The 19984-nt window shown below is 37.9% G+C and overlaps 1 protein-coding gene across 3 annotated transcripts in view; it reads right to left on the reverse strand.

The window, feature by feature from the left end:
* RAP1GDS1 (Rap1 GTPase-GDP dissociation stimulator 1) overlaps positions 1–19984 on the reverse strand; it is a 102386-nt gene that overhangs the window by 31412 nt on the left and 50990 nt on the right. For all 3 annotated transcript variants that reach the window (XM_063335709.1, XM_063335708.1, XM_063335710.1), the window contains exons 3-4: positions 16223–16345; positions 11464–11589 (exon numbers count right to left, since the gene is read on the reverse strand). In XM_063335709.1, the coding sequence (XP_063191779.1) occupies positions 11464–11589; positions 16223–16345 (249 nt within the window). The remainder of the gene's footprint in view (positions 1–11463; positions 11590–16222; positions 16346–19984) is intronic.

The raw sequence follows: 19984 nt of genomic DNA on the forward strand, positions 1-19984 counted from the left end.
AATGTTCTGGTTTTGTCTTGCAACTGGAAACCTGAATTCTCTATTCTCCGATTCATGTTCTAAAAAAGTTTATTGGTATAAATGGTTGCACTGATATAAATGATGCAAGTCAGTGAGGGAAAGAATGATTTTTGTGATCCAGGTCCCCGATTTGCATAAACCAAGGTGCCAAGACAGCAGCTTTTTGATGACATTGAAAAAAAATAGCATTTCTTTTAAAATTCTTTTACTCTACAATTAGGTGTAATGATCAAATCATTTAAATGACATACTGCCATTTTACTTAAGTGCTTCATCTTTATTGCATTTGGTTCTAATCCTGCATTCTTTTTGGCCAAAATACCGCCTAGGTTAGACCACTGCTTTATGGATAACTTTTTTTTTTTTATTATTACTTTTTTAAAGATGAAGATGAACAGATCTACAGTAGCCGAGGTGGGAGGGGGAAAGGGTTCTTTATCCATGTCCTATTTTTATTTTTCTCTACGTTTTAATTAGGTCCTTTTTGCATGATTTTTGTACTGAGACATTCATCTGCTCCTGCTGCTTGTTCTTCCACCTGAAGTCATAATCTTCTGTGATATCAAACAGGCTGCTGCAGAGGAAATTATGACATGACATACAGAAAATTATAACCATGCGTGGGGAAAAAACAGCAGGAGTACCACTCCAAAGGAAGAAAGATCCTGCTTACATGTTTTCTCTCTTCTTATTAAGAAAACAGAAAGAGAAAATATTCAAAAAACACTCTTAGGGGCAAACCCCTAGCTAGTGTAAACCATGTTATCTACGTTGACATTAGGAAAAAAAACATTGCCACATATAAACTGGGAGCTTAACTTTTTTTTTTTCCTGTCTGAACACTGTAAAGATAAAACTTTTAAGGCAATGCTGTCATTCAGTTTTAACATTTGACCCTAGCTTTTTATCTTGAATCTGTTTGTGTATGCTTTTAAATCACTGGATTCTGGACCCTGTCGATTCTTTGACTGCAATTCTACAGAATACAACTCTGTTACAGAACACAGAAGTATTGCATTAATTTTATTTTTTCAAGGAAAGTAAGCTTCATTATTATATTGCACTATTATTGTTTGCTGCTTTTTCCATGTCTTCTGTGCACTTGTATACAAGGGACAGGACACAGCAATACTGTATGAGATCCCTGTTTTAATAATTTGAAAGATATTTTTTGGAATTGCTCTATCTTGTACTGAAATTTCCTTTCCCTTTATTTAATTCCCTCAGGAATTATAAGACTCTGATTACCAGAAGTACAGTTTTGTTTCATTTGCTTATTGATTAAAATCAATCAATATAGCCTTAAAATTTTTGCTTTATGAAGAAAAAATAATCTTGAATTAGTCATGCTTCCTTCAGAGATAAATGAAGTGTCTTGTGATCAGTTAATCTTAAATTGCTAGCAACTATCCTTAGCCCTAACTCCAGCTGCACTGAGGGTATTGTATCATAAATTATTCTTGTAGAAACTATGCTAAAACAGTAAATATGTAAATAATAAACTAGAAATGCTAACAGAACGCTGTCTTTTAGTATAGGGCCTTCAAGGACTAAAAATATATAGCACTGATCTTTTCAGATAAAACTGTTGCCAGCATATTCGCTGGCTAATGACAACTGATGCAGCAGCATACTGGTCCTCTTATGCAGCTGGTTTATTCTAACAAATACAATTTTAAAATGTTGTATCCAAATGGATATCCAGGGGTATTTTTGGTAGATTCCTTATAATAAGTTGAATGTGTGGACCATAGGATACCAAAGCCCACAAGCCCTAATCTCTCTCATGAGCATCATGGCATTTGTATACAGTCAGGAGTTTGACAGAAAATTTGAAAGGACGGGTAAATGCGCCAGTATTGCATCTCCCTAATGTTACGCTGAGGCAGCAGTCAAATGCAAGCCAGATTCAACTCCACAACTTAATTCCAATAGAATTTGCTTCTTTTTCATATTCCTCTTATGTCATATGTCAGATACATATGAGAAAAATAATCTGTTTCTGATTTTTAGACAAGAGAACAGCGATGAGTTTACTGTTCAAGACTTTTTAATACATCACCGCCAGTCAAATTCTACTAGTGCACCTGAGATTTCAATGTAACAGCATAAATGTTTTTTATTAGCAACAAGACATAAAATACTACTAGTCTTAGTATTGGCAGGTGATTTGTTCTGGATTTCAAGGAGATTTAAGTTTTAAATGTAGTAATTTCCACTACTGAATTCTATTTGAAAATAAAGAAGCCAAACAGTATAAAAAAGTTCTACTAGATATATAAAAGTCAGGTAAAGGCCCTCCAAGTTGAATGCAGCACTTCCCTCTGCCTTCCTTTTCATGTGCAATATGGTTACAGCAGATTCTTCAGTTGTTTTTTTAACTCTATGCAACTCCTTAGTAATTTCATTGCAGTCAAACAAATGACTCCAGGTTTATGAGAGCATAAGTCAAGCTGAAGCCAGCCTATGCTTATTATTTCATATTCATATTCATGGAATCCAATTATACAGTAAAACATCAGGCAGTTTCTCTACACTGGTAAGTACGCATTTATAGCATCTCATGCTATTAACAGAATAAACCTGCACGCAGCAATTAATTTAGAATTTTTACTCCCAGGCCTTGAGTGCAATGTTGTCTCTCAGCTTCAAACTCTCCAAGAACAAGGGTGTGAACTGAGCGTGGCACAGTCACAGTCTGGTGCAGAACAGGGGTGTTTTGCTGGGTGCTGCTGAAAGGAGCTTGGCAAGAGGCTTAGCCTGGTATTGTGTGAGACTGGTACTGCTAGCTGAAGGAGCTTGAAGGAGCTGTGGTTCTCCACCAAAGCAGCCAGAAGCGCAGTCTCAGAAAGTGTGTAACCCACAGGGATTTGGAATAGGTTGGGAGAAGCCTAAGAAGCAAAAAATGAAACCAAACTAAAAAAAACCCTGCCATAAAGCATATTTGCAGATCCTACTAGGCCCTGGGAAGAAAAAAAGAATTATTCAGAGAAATGAGAAAGATACAAGTGGCCCTGGGATCTAGGAAAAGCTGGGATGAGTCTTGGGTTTGGGATCAGTGCTGTCCTTGGCCCAAATCATGAAGCCTAGGGGGAGTGAGAGGACTTGTCCTTCTAAAGCAACTCGAAGCAGCAGTGTGCAGGCTGTTGCTGGTTAGTGTGCAGCGTGCATGGTGAAACTGACCTGTAGAAGATTCTTGTACCTGAAAGGTTGTAGGATACAGCCTGAGAAAGACCAGCAGAGTGTTTAGTTTTAAGAAATCTTTTACCTCCTTGGCAGAAGGCAGATCACTTATTTGACCGGAGCACAACTAGCAATGCACTATAACTGCAGAACAGCCCACACTCAAGAGGCCAAGTGGTGCCAAGATGTGGTTGATAAACTGGACACTGTCTCAGGTAAGTGACTCTTTTTTCAGGGAAACGTGAATGCTGTTGTAGATAAGGCATTCAAGGCATCCACCCTGACTCCTCAGGCCGCTTTGCTGGCTGGATAACTAACCAGACACAGAGCAGTCTCAGGATCAAGGAGGCTCAAAGACCAACTTTGTTCATACGCACTGACACCTCTTGTGACAGGAACGCTGCTTTGTTATTGCTAATGTGAACTGTCTTGCTACTATCTGTAGTTTTATCTAACTCTTTCCTCACTGTCTTTTATCAAACCCTTACGCTGCAACTTCCTCTGGTGGGCACTGGCTCTTGGTTATATTGGGTACAAACAGTATTATAAAAACCTTCTAACTAGAGTCCTGGTCCCCTGGCTGAGACATTGAAGAGCTTCACTGCATTAAGTGATACATTTGGCACTTCAGGGCATGCTCTAGTGGCAGAGATTGTAGGGGTTTGGGGTTTTTTGTATGTGTATGGTTGGACTCGATGATCTCAAAGGTCCTTTCCAACCATGAAGATTCTATGATTTTACTAATATAGTTCTTTGCCAATAATGTCCAATTTCTGTTTCTGAGAGTTGCACAGTATTCCTTAGATACGAATGCAACAAATGTAAGTGAGTTTAGGTGGTTTGCATGTTGTATGTTGATTGCACTGTACAAGATGCTGTATGAAACCAGATGCCTACGTAGCAATCATGCAAACAACTAAACGACTTGGCCTGTGCAATATATCCATGGTGCACAGAGTGTTGCAAAAATCTGCAGAAGTGGATCTGAGAGTAAAACAAAATTATATTATACATTACTATTTAAGAAGTTACGATTATATAATTAGACTGTGTATTAAAACACAAAGTTAAACGAGAAGAACAATGGCTGCAAGCTTAACCAAAAAAATTAGTAAACATTTACTTCCCAGTTGTATATAAGCAATGCTTAGCAAGATGCTATTAGATTCTTTCATCTGTTTTCCCTGGTAATTCAGTTGATGTTTTCTACCATTGCTGATTTAGTGACAGTTGATATTTCTAGTCATGTAATGCCTACTTTTTTAAATAAAGCAGAATAAGCCAGACACTTTGGTCATGTCTAGACACTCAATTAACAAGCTTTGTCTTCTGAGGGGCTTGAAAGCAACAACATGTGACTGTGCAGTTATCTATAAATATGAAAAATTTCAAATATCTTAAAAAGCAAAGTAAAAAAAGACATGAAAAGGAAGGTTGAATTGAAAGGAGAAGAGTGAGTTACATATCTTGTCTTGTTCACTTACTGTTACTGAAATTCTAAAAGCTTTTCTTCCTGATAAGGAATTTTTTTTAGTCTTCAGAAATATTAGGGGAATCCCAAGTTTTGCCTTTCCTACTTTGTTTAACTTTGAAGTATGAAGAAATAGCTCAGTCCTTAACCAAAGTCTGAATCCTTAACTTGCTTTTAGGGTGGCAGCAAGATGTAGTGAATAAAGCAGGATTTCTCTCCAAGTCTGATCATGACCTTCTTTAAGACCCTGGAAACACCTTCCATCTCTCTTTTTTTTTTTTTTTTTTTCTTAAATTTTATTAAATTTCCTTGTTGCCTGTACTTTCTATTTTGGCTGTAAATTAAGCAGGTGTCTCTGAGCCTGTTGGAATATGAGCAATACACAAGCTTTACAGACTGTGAATTAAATGCTAGATGGGGAGAAAGTAAGAAATCAAAAAAAAGTCTGCTTTCATTCTTAGATTTAATTCTCTTTGTACCTGTACTGAATTCTGATCTACTTATTCTGCTTATTCAAATAAACTTCCTGGAAAAACATAAAGAGGAAAAATATTTGCACTGCAGAAAATAAGCAGGGACCTATCATACCTATGCTCTTTAAAACAAACAGAAAATCAGGCTTCATACCTTCATCTTAAAGAAGTGAAAAGTTGCATATCTTTGGCAATTTGGTTTTGGTTCATTTTTTCCCCATGTGGGCTTCTGTTAAGTTTTAGCTTAAGTCATGAGAATTTTGCCACTTGTTTCAGTAGAGTTAAAATTTAGAATGTAGATTTTAAAAAGAGTAATACCCTGAGAATGAGATTTCATGGTTTTCATATCACCTCTTGAATGTTTTTTTTTCTGATGCTCTAGGAAGACTTCCTCAGCATTCTGATTCCATTTAGGCCAGCCATAAAATAAGTAAATTAGAATAATATTGTTTAACAGCTTCCTAAGAACATTCATGATTAATTGCTGATAAGTACTAAATATTACTGTGAAAGTATGTGTTGGCATGCATACGGTATGCTTAGTTTCTAGCTGATGCAATACTTCTGCTGCAGAGGCTTGGAAAAAGTACTGCATTATCAAGGACTAGTTCTAACTTTAAAAGGCTATAGTTTTCTAAGACTCTGACATGCCTTGGAGAGGACAGATGTAAAGGTAAAACGCTATTACTGTACAATTAAAATCTATAATTTTAATTCTCTGTAAGCTGTTCTAAACAACCAGTTTTCAAGCAACAAGTTAAAGCCTCTGGTCTCAATTTCATGATATTAGTTGTGAAACAGTTTAGTAGGTGGCATTTGCATTTGGTAGGATCTAGCACAATGAAAAGTGGAAGACTGTGGTAAGATGCTGCCTGGCTGCATGAATCAGGGTGATCTTCATAAAAATGTTTAGCCAGTAGTGTGCCATTATCAACACCAGTTGTGTTCTAGGATTCTGCTGGTTTTCCATATGGTACTGAAAAAGGTTATGTCATTTTTTGAAGAAAACTGCACTTGACTTCTTTCCAGTATGTTTAATTCTTAAGCGTCTGTTTTTCTGCATTAGATCCTGAAATTAGCCTCATCTCCTGAGAGATGTATGAAACTGTGCAATTGAGTAGTTTCTTGGTTTTGTACTTAGCCTTTTTAGCAGGTCCCTGCAAGAGATCTGTACATCCTTATAGGATGGGCAGCTGAGTATACAGAATTTATAGCACATGTACAATCTTTTTAACAAGAAGTGGTATAATGTTCATGGTCTGGTGTTAAGGCTGGGATCAACAGAGACCTGGGTCTATGTGAAAGGCCACATTGCTGAAATTCAGCAAGGAGTCTTGCCATCAATACGACTAGGTAGATAACAAAGAAATGTAAAGCTTGGGAATGAGAAAAGGATCCAGTAAATTTCCTGTAGAGAAAGGTAGATAAGCAGCTGTCAGGGGAGAGCCTTTATAGAATGAGTTGGCGTTTTTACTTTCTTTCCAATTCTATAGCAGCTGTTTATATCATGAAGTATGGTTGGTGAGAACATGTACCCAGGCTGGTGGTTTCATGAAGAAACAAGGTTGTGGATGGGTGCAAAAAGCAATAGCTATGAGATTCCTTAGGAGGTCTCTAAGCTCTACCATTAATATGAATATTATGGAAGGGCAGAATGGGAAATTTTCCATTTTCCTTACAAGACATATGGAGAGCTTCTTTCCCTTGGACAGCTTTCAGAATATGTGGATGCTCTAAACAGTAAGAAGGAATTGTTTTCTAATGGATAAGAGTCTAATCTAATCTCAACTGAAGTCAATCAGAATTACTTCCTCTGGTCTATACAGCTACTGAATCAGGCTTTAAATACCCTAGTCCTTCACTTCCTCTTATAATTATCACTTTTATAGTATAATTATGGTAGCTTCTGTGTTGTGCTTAATGTTATATAAAACCACAGGAAAACTAGTTGGTCAATCAATTCAAAACTGAAGTGTGCAACAAACTACCTGTGGTAAAATCACCAAGATTAAGATAACATGTGCATCACAAACTTAATGATAAAAAATACTGTGAGGCTATTATCTGCCAAGAAACTACTACTATTTTAATACAGTATCATCTTCCATTAAAATTCTTGACTAAAATATATCTGATTGACCTGATCTTTCTTCTATACAAACTGCATTGGGGCGTGGGGTGTCAGAGCAGGACAGAGACCTGGCTACAGACAGGTTTTGTCTTCTTTCTCCTGCATTCTCATGTGGGTCTTGCAAGAAGGCAGATCTAACTTGAAAACCGTAGTCTTAGTCTCCCTGTCCCCCAGGCACCCAAACCGCCATATGACTCAAGTCACCAGAGTATTCACATTCTATTAGGAGAGCGAGCTGAGGCATGGTCTAGCCATCACGTTGTTCATGAAATGATCACAAGCTGCAATTTGGATAATGTTGTTCTTTAACTTAATATCCCAACTGCCAGAGCTGATGGTAGCAAATAATTTTTAGGCTTTATAGACAGCAGAATTAACAATTTTGCTCTGACTTAACACATTGTTTTTTGTAGCAAGAACCATGTTATGATAAACATAACCTTTCCTGGACAATGGAGACGAGATCTTCGTGTTGCAGGTGAAACCAAGGTGCAGGGGGAACTTAGAAGCACTTTGGAGGTATGCCCTATTACCCTGTAACATCTGTACATCTGTTAACAGTCCTAAATGAACACACTTACTAAACAAAGAGCACCGGGGAGAATAGCAGGGAGGACTGGAAAAAAAGACAGTAGAAAAGTAGCTATAGTTTGATTCATAGATAAAGAGCGGTGAAGCAGCTAGAAGGATAGGTCTTAACGCTCTGACTGGACAATGCCTAAGAATTTAACTTTGATTACAAGTGAAAAAACATAACTAGTGGTTAAAAGGAATGAGTGGGCTATGAGCTTTGCATCTAGTAATACAGTTCAGACAAAATTCTGTCCCTGAGTGAGGCTGAGGAATCCGTTGTCTGGGGATACGGAAGTACAAGCAGCTGTGCTTGGTACAAGCTGTGGATATAGTGGGGAAGAAAGCAGGAGGGAGAGGAGGAGAGATCACGTCTCCATTTCTTTGCTTTGCACTTTCTGCTTTGATGAAAATTTGGGAGCAGAGGTGTACGTGCCATTTACTAGATAAAGCATGTAGAACAATTACAGGCTGCACAGGAACATGCAGTAGTGTATCTGTTCTTAAATTGTAGGACAGCACTGAACAGTCTGCATATTGCGATTAGTTACATTCGTTGCTTCTGACTTAAAATCTTTTTGGGTGCCTCAATTGTTTCTTTCATCTCTGCATACAAGAAGGTGGCTGGGAGACCAGAAGCCTCATCAGTACTAACAAAGCTTCCTTCTATTCTGCTTTGCAAATACATTTGCCTGTATTCTTGATGTCCAGAGACTCACATAAAGCAGATCTCTTCACAACATAAATATTTTAAAAAGGATGCTCTCAAAACTGCTTCGGATAAATTTGACCTATTTTTTCCTCTTTAACTGTTTATGAAATGCATTTAATTCTCTGCATTTTCTTCCATGCTCAAACAGGTGATTCAGTATTATTTTAGGGGGCTAACACTGATGAGCACCCTATGTGCTGTGCTAACGCTGTGCATGTGCACCTCAAGCTTAACAGAGAAGAAAATCTGTCAGTAAGTTTACAGGTTTTCATTCCATGTTTTCTGTGAGGAGACAAATGTGTTCAGTAAGGTCTCTGGTCAGCAAGTGTATAATTCCCCTTGTACCTTGTGGAAGCTACTAAACCTCTTCCAGCATTGGGACTTAGCAATGAACTACCTTTCCACAGCAGCCATGTTCCAGGAGTAGCCCCTCCTGAACTTACATGGAAATGGTCTTGCATCAACTCTAGGATCTGTAAACTCTGAGAAACGACTGCCATTTTCATTTAATCAAGAAAAAAATTCAGACAATCCTTCTCTGCAAGGCCACTTTTAAGGGGCCTTCCCTGTAGGAAAAGCCATTTGTCCCACAACTTTCATCCTGTGCCATGCAGATTTCTCTCAAAAATAGACACCTGATTAACTCCTTTTTGCACAAACTGTCAATAAACAAAGCGATGCATGCTTGCTGGGATGAAATACAGGATAATTGGGGCTTTCAAATAAATAGAAATTTTGCTATGAGCCATTCAATATAAGCTTTAATTTCAGCCTAACATTGATTTAGGATTTAAAGACCTTCCTCATCACTGCATGTTATAACTACATGGGCAGTAGAAGCAAAGAAACACTCATGTTTATGGTAAAATATAGTTACTGGTGTATTTCAAGTTCCTATACGAGTCCCAGTTATCGGAAGGGTAACAGGTCCTTTGGTCTCAATTGAAAAGAAAAAGACTATCAACACATAACAACATTTTTTATTGTAACTATTGGCCTCCATACCTTGTCTTTGTTATACTTCAAAACTCTTTGTTAGGGAAAAATAATAGTAATAAATTAAAATATATTAAATTTTATAGTAATAAGTATATTGAAAGTATTTGTCCTAAGTACGAATTTAGGATAGGGTACATAACTACATAACCATTACATAATAAGATAACATATAAAATAAAGTCAGATAGGATAGATATGATAAATAAGCATTGTAAATAGCCTCTTCTACTCAAATCCAAGATGCTAATTTTCATTTTTGTGACATTTTATTACACTTTATTCATTACTCTTATTCAACTACACAGGGAAGGTAGTGACTGTCCTCCCACACAAGCAGAGCAACACACGGCCTACAGAACACATCACCGCATACTGTAGGTTTTATCAGTGCCAGCTTTGCTCCACAGAAGGGCAACACAAGGCGTGTAATACAGCTTTTCTGTACTGGATAAATCCTGCACTGTAAAAGCCAGCAGTAGTCCACAATACCTGATATTACAAAACCATTTTTGTGTGCCCTTATTGTATTTCATGAAAAAATGTGGGTTGAACAACAATGACATGAATAGTTATGTAGATTTTACTTATATGAAATAAACCAGTGCCACCTGGGATTAAGCTTTTTATCGCATATGACCCTGAAATAAAATATAGTAAATAAATGATATTATAGAAAGCTCAACAGCTTCTACTTGAAGTTTCCATGGGGAAGCAGGTGTTCAGTTGATTGGTCACCTTAAAGAAAATCCTAAATGAAAGAATTATACATTAACATCCTCAAGCAGTAGTTGTCTGTAAATGGAAATGCCAGCATGGAAAATCTGATTAACTTCCCTGAGGTCAAAGGCAAGGTAATTTAAAACAATATAAAATGTAAATTTGCAAACTAGGATGAAAAAAAGTAGCGAGGAGAAAGGCTACTAATAATTCTTTTTTTTCAACAGTCAGTATTCAGAACAGCAAAACTTTCAGTAAATACAACGCATAGTACTAAGAAAATTTCTTGCCATATGAAATAAGGCACTAAATCTCAAAATAACAAAATGCTTTTACAATTTCATCTCGCTTCCCATCTGCAGACATCCATAGGCTTCTAATTCCTTTATGTCCATAGGAAGACGTTTCTAGTGTGTCTGCTTCTGTACCATATTTGTCATGCACTGGCTTTTATCAAAATATTTAAAGTAAGGGATAATGAGGCTGCATTTTCAAAACTCTGCAACCACCTGTTTGGTTTTGCAAATGACATACCCATGCATATAAATCAGCACATGGAGTCACAATTGCATTTCAAAACTCAGTTGCTTGCAGTGCAAAATTTATTGTGTCCAAAAAACTTCACCAACATCCTCCCTCATCCCCACCATAACCCCTGACTACCAAAAATACCAACATGTAATCTTGAAGCAATTGATTGGCTACATATGAATTCTGAGAATCAGCAACATAGCTCAGGCATTATTTCAGCCACATATGTATCTGTGCATAGCTTTGAGACTGGTAGAAAATGAATATTCCCTTCTGACTTTGTCTGTTGCCTTCTGAGACGTTCTGTTTGAGGAAAAACGAACTATTCAGGCCTCTGTGTATGTAGCACCTGCTCTTTGAAAACCTAGCTCATTATGTTTTTTTAAAAAAAAACAAATCCAGGATCACAAATCTTTTCTATTCTTATATCCAGTTGTATCACAATATCGAAATAGGGTTTTTTTCCTTTTTCTGTCACAAAAGCATAACGCGTGTGTGACATTCAATTGCCCTGTACAATCAGAAGAGTTGCATGGTAAAAAAAAAATCAAGAAAAGAGGAAAATGACCCTCCATTACACGATGTACAGAACACCAAAACATTCCCCTCCCTCCTACAAGAGCATCTACAAAATATGGCATATTTCAACACTCACGGCTATCGTAGCATATATTGCCCAGGGCACGTCCTGTTTGAAGCAAAACTTCCTGGTCTTTGCAGTTTAACAGCTGCACCAAAGGAGGGATCAACCCAGCATCCACACATGGGTTCCGCATAAATTCTGCAAATAATGCAAAGCCTGTTAAAGCAAGCTGGCTGTTTTCAGTTTCATCCATTCCAGTTACCTTGGCATTGCAACTGGACCTTTTTTGAGAATAAACATATGCATAGACAAACAATGTAAGTTCTCATGCAAGTTTCTAGAGAATAAGCCCAAGACAGGATTTGGGCTTACATTCTTTCCATTATTCATTAATTTAGAGGGAATTAAGAGTATTTAATTGACTTCCATGGAAACTAATTTAACATGGCTCAGGCTGAGCATGTTTTTAGCATCATAAAGAAGTGCTGAAAAAGAACGGTGAATTCACAACCTTTTTCTCCACCCCAACAAATTCAACATAAATTAAAATTACTAAATAACACAAAAGATGACTTAAAACTAGTATTCATACTCCAAAATGAGCAGCATTTTTTACCCTCTATTCCCTTAATTAGAACTCCTGAAAAGCTTTTGCTTTAAAAAAAATTTAAAAAGGAATTAAAGTTAAGTAACAGGCTCATTATTTGGAAGGTAATGAAAGGAAAAGAACAGGAAAGAATGAGAAATACGAGAGAGATTATGTGAGCCCAAAGGCCTGCACCTTTCCACAGTCTAACTGATGCCCACCATGGGAGGAAAGCTAGAGGACCCATCCACTGGGAAGCTCTCTACCTTTCTGTCCTTCCTTCCTGCTATGTCCTCCAGTCACAGGGAACCAAATTATTATTTCACATCTGTGCAAGTCATAGATAGAGAATTATCCTGGTGCCAGAGACATAAAGGACTGGTCTGCAGAAGGAGCTATAGTTAGGCAGGCACTGTGCTGCGTATTTTACAAGGGAAGTTTACAGAAGCAACCACCTGATACACCAATAGTGTTACTTAATAATTTACTACAGAGCACCCTTCAGAGATGTAGCATTGTAATAGGCAAAAGGACAATGTGTTTTTGACTTGTTGTGAATTGCAAATTGTATCTTTTCCTGATCCTAGACTATGTTGGATCTTCCAAAATCAGTTCACCTTTGTGTTAGTCATTTATGAGACAGAATGAACCATGGTGTACAATCGCCATAAAAAGAACGATAAAGTTTTTCTGACTCTGGATCAACAGAACTCCCTTTGTTGCACCTATTACAATGTTCTTTGATGTTTCTGTAGCTACAAAATCTTGTATCTTTTGTAGTTAACCTTGCAGTGTTATCTTAGCTAAAGAAATAATTGTCATAGAGGTAAGCAATCCTCACATAATGATAAACTTTGATATATCAACAAGTATGAAGTAGAATCAGCAATATCTATACACTTGCACAGGTCCAACAGAAGATAGTAGTCACCACAATTGGCCCACCTGCCTAAGATACTGTAACTTTTTAAAACTGTAGACAGATGCTATACTGTGATAAATGGTGACGATATCCATTGTAATGAACAGAATAAATATCAGATACATCTGTTCTTTAAAATTGGTCTTGCCACATCCTTGTAACGTTTTACCTATTTCTTTATCACCCATTTTTATCTTCATCTCAATGTTTATTTACTTAATGTATTATGTTCCTCCCTCTGTCTTATCTGTCCCTTCAGCCTCTTCCTCTCTTAATTGCGTATAAAAACTCTCATCTATTCCTCAGCTTCTCCCTGCATCACTTTTTTAATACCCACTAATTTACCAGTCTCTGCACCACCAAAGCCAGATTTTTGGTTTTTTTTCTCCTAGCCTATGACAGGAAACAGAACTTGTTCTCTCCTGAACGACTGAGAGGTCTCAGTCTGCTCTGTTGTATGTTTAGGTTCATGCTTATGTGGTGAAAAGAAGAAAAAAACCCTTCCTCCACCCTCCCCCCATTTGGCGGGAGCAGAAGCTTTCAGTTTTCCATTCAGCAACAAAATAATTAGGCAATATGCCGAGCAAAGTTGTATTTATCAAGGTCATGTAAGGGTAAGAAGTAAAGAAATGGTGCTATATATAGCAAAACAGATCTGTGAGACATCAACAAAAATGTAGTAACAACAACTATATTTGCAGGTGATACTACATAGAAGTAATAGAAGACAGGTAAGGTAATCAAGAAGAGAGTAACTTAGAAGGTTTCCACTAAACTGGTGGGGAAAAGAAGCAGATCCTTTGAAGGAAACAGTGAAGAAGCACTGAAGAAGTTAGGAGAATCACTGAGGACAGAGAAACATAAACCAAAGGAGGGCAAGATTTCAAAAGAGAAATGTAGCTGTGTTGTAGTATTACAGATTGTGAAGATGTTGTTCTCAATCCTATACTTGTCAAGGGAAGAGGAGACTAAAGACCTTGGAAGTGGGTTTAAAAGGTATAAAGTGGGAAGATAAGTCTCCATGTCGCGAGTGCATCTGAGCCTTCAGTATGCCCACAGTTGAAAAGCAGATGTCCGTAGCTGGAGAGACAAAAGCAACTAAAGGGATTTTTATGTGTTTGGATATTTAAAATGGGAGAGACTAATACAGACGCATGTTGGGAGGAGGAAGAGTCATGTGACCTGGAGAGATGAAACACAGCAAGAACACAGAGGTGAAAAGGAGCAGATGAAACATGACAAAAACAGTGAGGCAAGTAGAGGGATTTGATGTGACCAGATGTGTGTGTGTATGTGTAGGACTAGATGAGGAGAATGGGAAAGGAAAACAAGAACGGGGGAAGAAAAAAGATGCTCTTTCATCAGTAATGTGCAGTTTCAGTCAGAGGCACTACTCCCAGATCTGCAAATGCTGCATGGCATGACCATAGGGAAACCAGTTCAATTGCCTCGGTTTAATGCCTACTATCTGTAGGATGTTGATAACACAAATTTCTCAAAGTGCCCTGAAGCTTGAAAAAAAGGTGCAATATAAGCATGAAACACTTGTATTCTCATGTAAGAGGACAATGAGAACTCAAATGAGGTGTTCCCTGCTATCCTGCTTGAGCAGCTATTTCAACAGAGTTAGGATCCAAAGAGAAACACTCAGCTCATCTCAGTCTTGAAAGCACTGGGCACCTTAAATAATTTATGAATACCTTCACTTTAACCTTGGCTGCCAGAGGTCCCAGTTGCACCTGCTAATAACTCTAAGCAAAAGACAAAAGCTATTTTGTATGATGAACCAGGTAAAATGCCATCTCTTCTGAAGAGTATACTCATAACAGCAATTTAAAAGCTGGCAGGGAAAAAGATACATTAGAAGCTGTTCAGAGTTTTCATGCATTAATTCAGATTTGAAAGATACTGGCTAAAATGCTCTGTAAGAGAATCTTGCAGGAAACAATGCACAGTAATCAGTTAAGCTATTGTGAACATTGTTTTTATTCTTAACTTTCCCCCTTCTGAGGCAGAAACTAAAAAGACTAACTGTGAGGACAGACAGTTGATTGCAATATTCTAAATATACTTACTATGAATTTACTAAGTACAGAAAAAGCATGTGATATGGTTGCATGATTCTCTATCATTCTGAAACATTTCTAAGTTTAAATTTCTGTGTTTACATTTTTTACTGGCTATTTATCTAAATAATTTTAAAACTTAAAAAATAACTATGTATATCTTCTTTTCTTGTTAATGTTGTTTCTGAATATCCATATATAGCATTGTCTTAAAATCAGTGAATTGGGTGGAAGAAGTCACACAAGGGCTATCAGTAAGAAGCTGTAGTACTGTCATTCCAAAAAAAGGGTGGAAAGGGAATGTGGAAATAGTCAGCAAAAATGAAGATCCTTCTCTGAAGAGGCATCAGCATGAGAGTTTACAGAGGGAGAGAGATGTGGCTGCTAGGCCTGCATGCAGACAGCGGTTAAGAGGTATCCTACTTTTCTCTGCCTGGCCTCTGGGGAAGGAAAGTGCAAAATGTAATAATCTGTGCCTCTTTGGCTGGGACAGCAGTAAGTCAAGGAGTGAGAAGTCAGCCACAAACCTCCGCTGTCCTTGTCATGGGGTCTGCCATTAGCACCTACCTGCAGGCATGAGGACAGTTTTTTGAGCTCAAGGTATGCCGGGTATTGGGTGAGCTTTTAGATAATTCTTTCTAACAAAAAAGAATTCAAATAGTTTTAGATTATCTCCTATATTATAGGACCGTATGTATATAATACATACCAAAATGGACCCCTGATTCTTGTTTGGGATCTTGGGCTCTTACTCTAACACATATAACGCTCTTTAGGTAGGAGTAAGTGGTTCTCTCGTGGTATCAAAGGCCTCATAATGGTAATAATGTTATCGCAAATCTCATACCAAAGAAACAATCTACTATCCCTTAACCAGCTGTGTACATACTGCTGTGGTAACTACATGCACTGTGTGTAACTGGATGCACAAATGATGCACATCTTTTTTTTCCTATATGTATTTCATGAAGCCAGTGGCGTGTTACTTCTGCCCAATAAATTATACTATTGCTTGCCTTAAAATCTAAATAGCATGAAAGTAAGGACTAAAAATATTCCAGCAGCCAAATGCTGTTTCGATTGTATTAAAAAGTAGAGAAACAAAATTTGAGAAAATAAAAACAAAAAGAGTGAAAGGGAAGGATATGAAAGGTGTCTAATCTACAAAATGAAAACATAAATGAAGTAAAACATACTGACAAGTGAGGTGAAAAACTGAAGATGTTCCAGCAGAAAAGTTCTTGTAGAAAACCTCACCATTTCTGGCTACTTCTGCTATGATGTTAGCTACTTTTGCTGTGCAGGAAGATTGTGGCGTCAACAGACTCGCGAACACCTGAAGAACTCCACTTTTCTGGATTTTTTCACTTGTCTCCATATCTGAAAAACAGATCACACAAAAATGACTTGTATATCAGCTTGCTTTGGGAAGAAAAGAAACAAAAGCAGAAAGTCTTCTTAAAGGTAACTATTAAAGTACTTATTTTCCCATATAACAAGCCAACTGCTATTTCAATGATTGCATTTATTTTATATGATATGCTCATAGAACTTAATACTTTGCCATTCCTTATCAAGCGATCTTTATAAGGTGACTCTCTGTTATACAAGTAAATACAGATACATACGCATGCATACATAGGGAAACTACTGGAGAGACTGATAGAAAGACTAAAGGTAATGGAGTGATATGCAGCATCCTAAAATACTATGTAAAAGTAAAGGAATGGTACTCCAAAGTGATGAATTATTGGAAACGTTCAAGGAATGATGGGGGGAAGTCCTTACAGCTGAGGGCACAAGTTAATGCAGTGTAGGAGTCAGAAACTGGAGAAGAGGGAGAGCTAAGCAGATCGTGGTCTAGACTTGTCTTACACTCAGCTTGAGTATCTTTTTTGTTACTCTGCTAAGCTACAGTAGCTCCAGTATAGCCTCCATAGAAGGGAATGGGAAAAATAACACTGACTTTCTTGTAGTAGAGGTCAAAGATTCGGGACAAAACTTTTCCTCTTTCTGCCTGTAGTAGAGAGAAATTGTGCGGCTGCTCCATAACAGGGCCCCACCTAGCATTGCTGGCCAACAGCTCTGTTACAAACTGAAAATTAACATTACTTCAACTGCAATTAAAGATGCTAAAACATATTTTGCTAATGCTTTCAAATAATGGCATATTTGAGACAAATATTAGTGTGACATACCATATGATTAGATGGCACCTATCACTTCAGCATGACTCCTTAAGCCATTCATAACTGAAGTTACTTGCATTCTCCAAAGACAGTTCTGAGGTACACTCATGACTTTTGCAAAGCAAAACAAATCCACTGAATGCAAGTCTGTTGTTCAACAACTCTGTCTCACAGGGGCATTTTTAAGCACTACAACATGCACAACCCCCTTCACATCACTTAAAGTAAAAGCTTTGTGCAGTAAGCACAAAGCAGTAAGTGCAAGTTAAAATAAAAAAATCGCTCGAGCTTGCCAGTAAACAGATGTAGGCATTTCAGAGTTGAGAAGACAGGCCTCTGAGCACCACCTCCTACAGTTTCTTAGAAGCACTCTGGTGTAAGAGCTATCAAGATAGTCAGGCTGGGCAACAATAGTAGCAATCAATGGATTTTGGTTTTGTATAGTATCTTTTAAATCTGGGAGAAAAGGGAGGGATATTATATCCAATAGTTTTTCCAAGACAACGTTCTCTGTTTTCCCCCTAACCAAGTAAACTCGTATTTTGTGCACCACAACTAGTTAGTCTTCTAGAGACCAGTTTGCAACCACTCTTTAGCTGTGCTTCGCCTTTGAATTGGTAATGACATGCCACCGGGCTCACCACCTCCTGCCTCCTCCTCCTCCTCCCTTTCCCCATTCTCAGGGCTGCAATTGATTTTTGACTACTTGTGGCTCCAGAACATCCCCTGCTGCCTCCGAGCACCTGAGAGATCCACTCGAGCTGACCCTGAACTGAAGCCAGCACAAGGCTGTCAGAGGTGACTCACGCGGGTTTTGTGACTGGCATGCAGTACGTATGTGCTTCACTGGCTGGGTCTAGACACCAGTGGTGTCTAGCTGACAGAAAATGGAGTAAAAGGAGAGAACTTCAAGTCTGGATTGTAGTTATGCCTCTGCATTTTTGTATTCAGTTCCAGCTTAGGATGCCAGCCTTTGGCTAGGACTACTCGTCTACAATATGTCAGTGATGACATCTGATTACAAACAGATTAGGTATAAAATGAAGACTGATTAATTTCTACATATCATGCATAATACAAGTGCTAATTATTATTAACCTGTTTGCAGTCTAGTTTACTGCAATTTTTGAAATGTAGTGAGAAACCTTCACAGAAGATAGAATGTAAAGGAGCTTATGGCTTATTTGGAAGCTTTTATAAGTTTTGACATATAACATATATTTAGTAGATATATTCTCCCAGGGATATACACAGATGAAAGAAAAGTTTGAATTCAGAGAAAATCATGTCAGGACTAAAGACTGGTCCAGCATCTTAGCTGTCTATTAAAGAGGGGGTCCTCCTTTTCCCTTAAGTTCAAAACGGAAAGTACAGAATTCAAAATTGAAAATGTAGGTATCCGTGAACCTGTATTACTAGGCAGCAGACATTAATGCATTTTCTCCTGCCACGCTACTAAGATAAATAGTATCCAGTCTTATTTTTATGATCTATAGTTTGATGGACTCATTACTGTGCAGAGCATAAATTGTATAAATAGAATAAAATATATCCTGCAAGAAGTAGGAAAATAAAATTAAATGCTTCTCCAGGCCAGTTGCGTGTAGCAGATATGCATTGATTTATTTCACTGAGATAAGCAAGTGAGCACCAATAAAAGCGCAGAGCTTAACAGACCTGTTGGAAACTGGGAAATCAGCTAGCTGGAACCACATAGATGAAAACAGACCGTTGACTTCTTTCTTACTCCTAAGCAGTACAGGAGGCACACCTGTGCATATACTCTCCCCTTCAAACCAACATCCTACTGGTTCTTGTTACACAGGCTGAGTCCCAATATAAAATTTTTGCTGGTCACAAAAGAGGGAAGATTTATTAATTTGACCAGCAGCGAGTGTACCTCTCCTTCACCCTGCAGGGGCACGCCTACCTCCACTCTACCTTGAGTGAGTACTCAAGCATAATCGTTTGAGGGAAAAGCACATTACTCTGGCATCAGGCAGAAGGATAGCTACTAACTATGCAGCCCACAGTGCTCTCTGAGGCGTATTTGCCAGTAATTGCCTTGGGTGTAAAAAATGCCATGGGGTGCTTCAGCTTGTCTGCTCCAAGTCTACCTAAGCCCTGCTCTTCCTCTGCAGAACACTTACAATTTACACTCTGTGTAATATCCAAATTAATCCAGTGTCAAAATAGAGATATGACAGTATGACATTAAATCCTTGCAGGTAGTTTATAATACGTCCTCCATATAAGGCATTGTAAGGGAATGTGCCAATAAAATTACTATAACATCCCCATGCACGTTACCCTAAATCGTCCTGTTTTGTATCTGCAGAAAAAGTCCATTTTTTTCAGGGATTTTATGTTCATCATACTAAAGTTCTAATAAAGAAGGTGGGGAAAAAAAAAAGAATGTGCTGAAATATACAAATTGATTTGTTAAGATACGTAATTGGCAGACAGTTACAGAAAATCAGTCTTTTTGGTGGGCTTTTGAAATGCCTACACAAGGCAGGGTATTTTAATTCCAACAAGATGTCTTACATATAAACCTAAAATTGCCTTGCTAAATCTAGCATTTTTGCTCAGTATTTTTAATATTCCTTTCAAGGAGGACGGCTTAACAAGCAAACGATGCACAGGGCTGCCCTGTGGAAATTAGGTCTTCAGCCACCCTTCACTTGTCTGAGGAGTCAACTGTACACTCAGTTCAGGTAGTAAGTGTTGACATACATAGATGTAGAAGAAAATACCAAGTTGGAGGCTCTGAAGATGATTTCAGCACAGCTGTAGGTATAGAAGCAGTTCGGCTGTTTCTTAGAAATGC

Source organism: Chroicocephalus ridibundus, chromosome 5 (genome assembly GCF_963924245.1).
Source record: "Chroicocephalus ridibundus chromosome 5, bChrRid1.1, whole genome shotgun sequence".
NCBI lineage: Eukaryota > Metazoa > Chordata > Aves > Charadriiformes > Laridae > Chroicocephalus > Chroicocephalus ridibundus.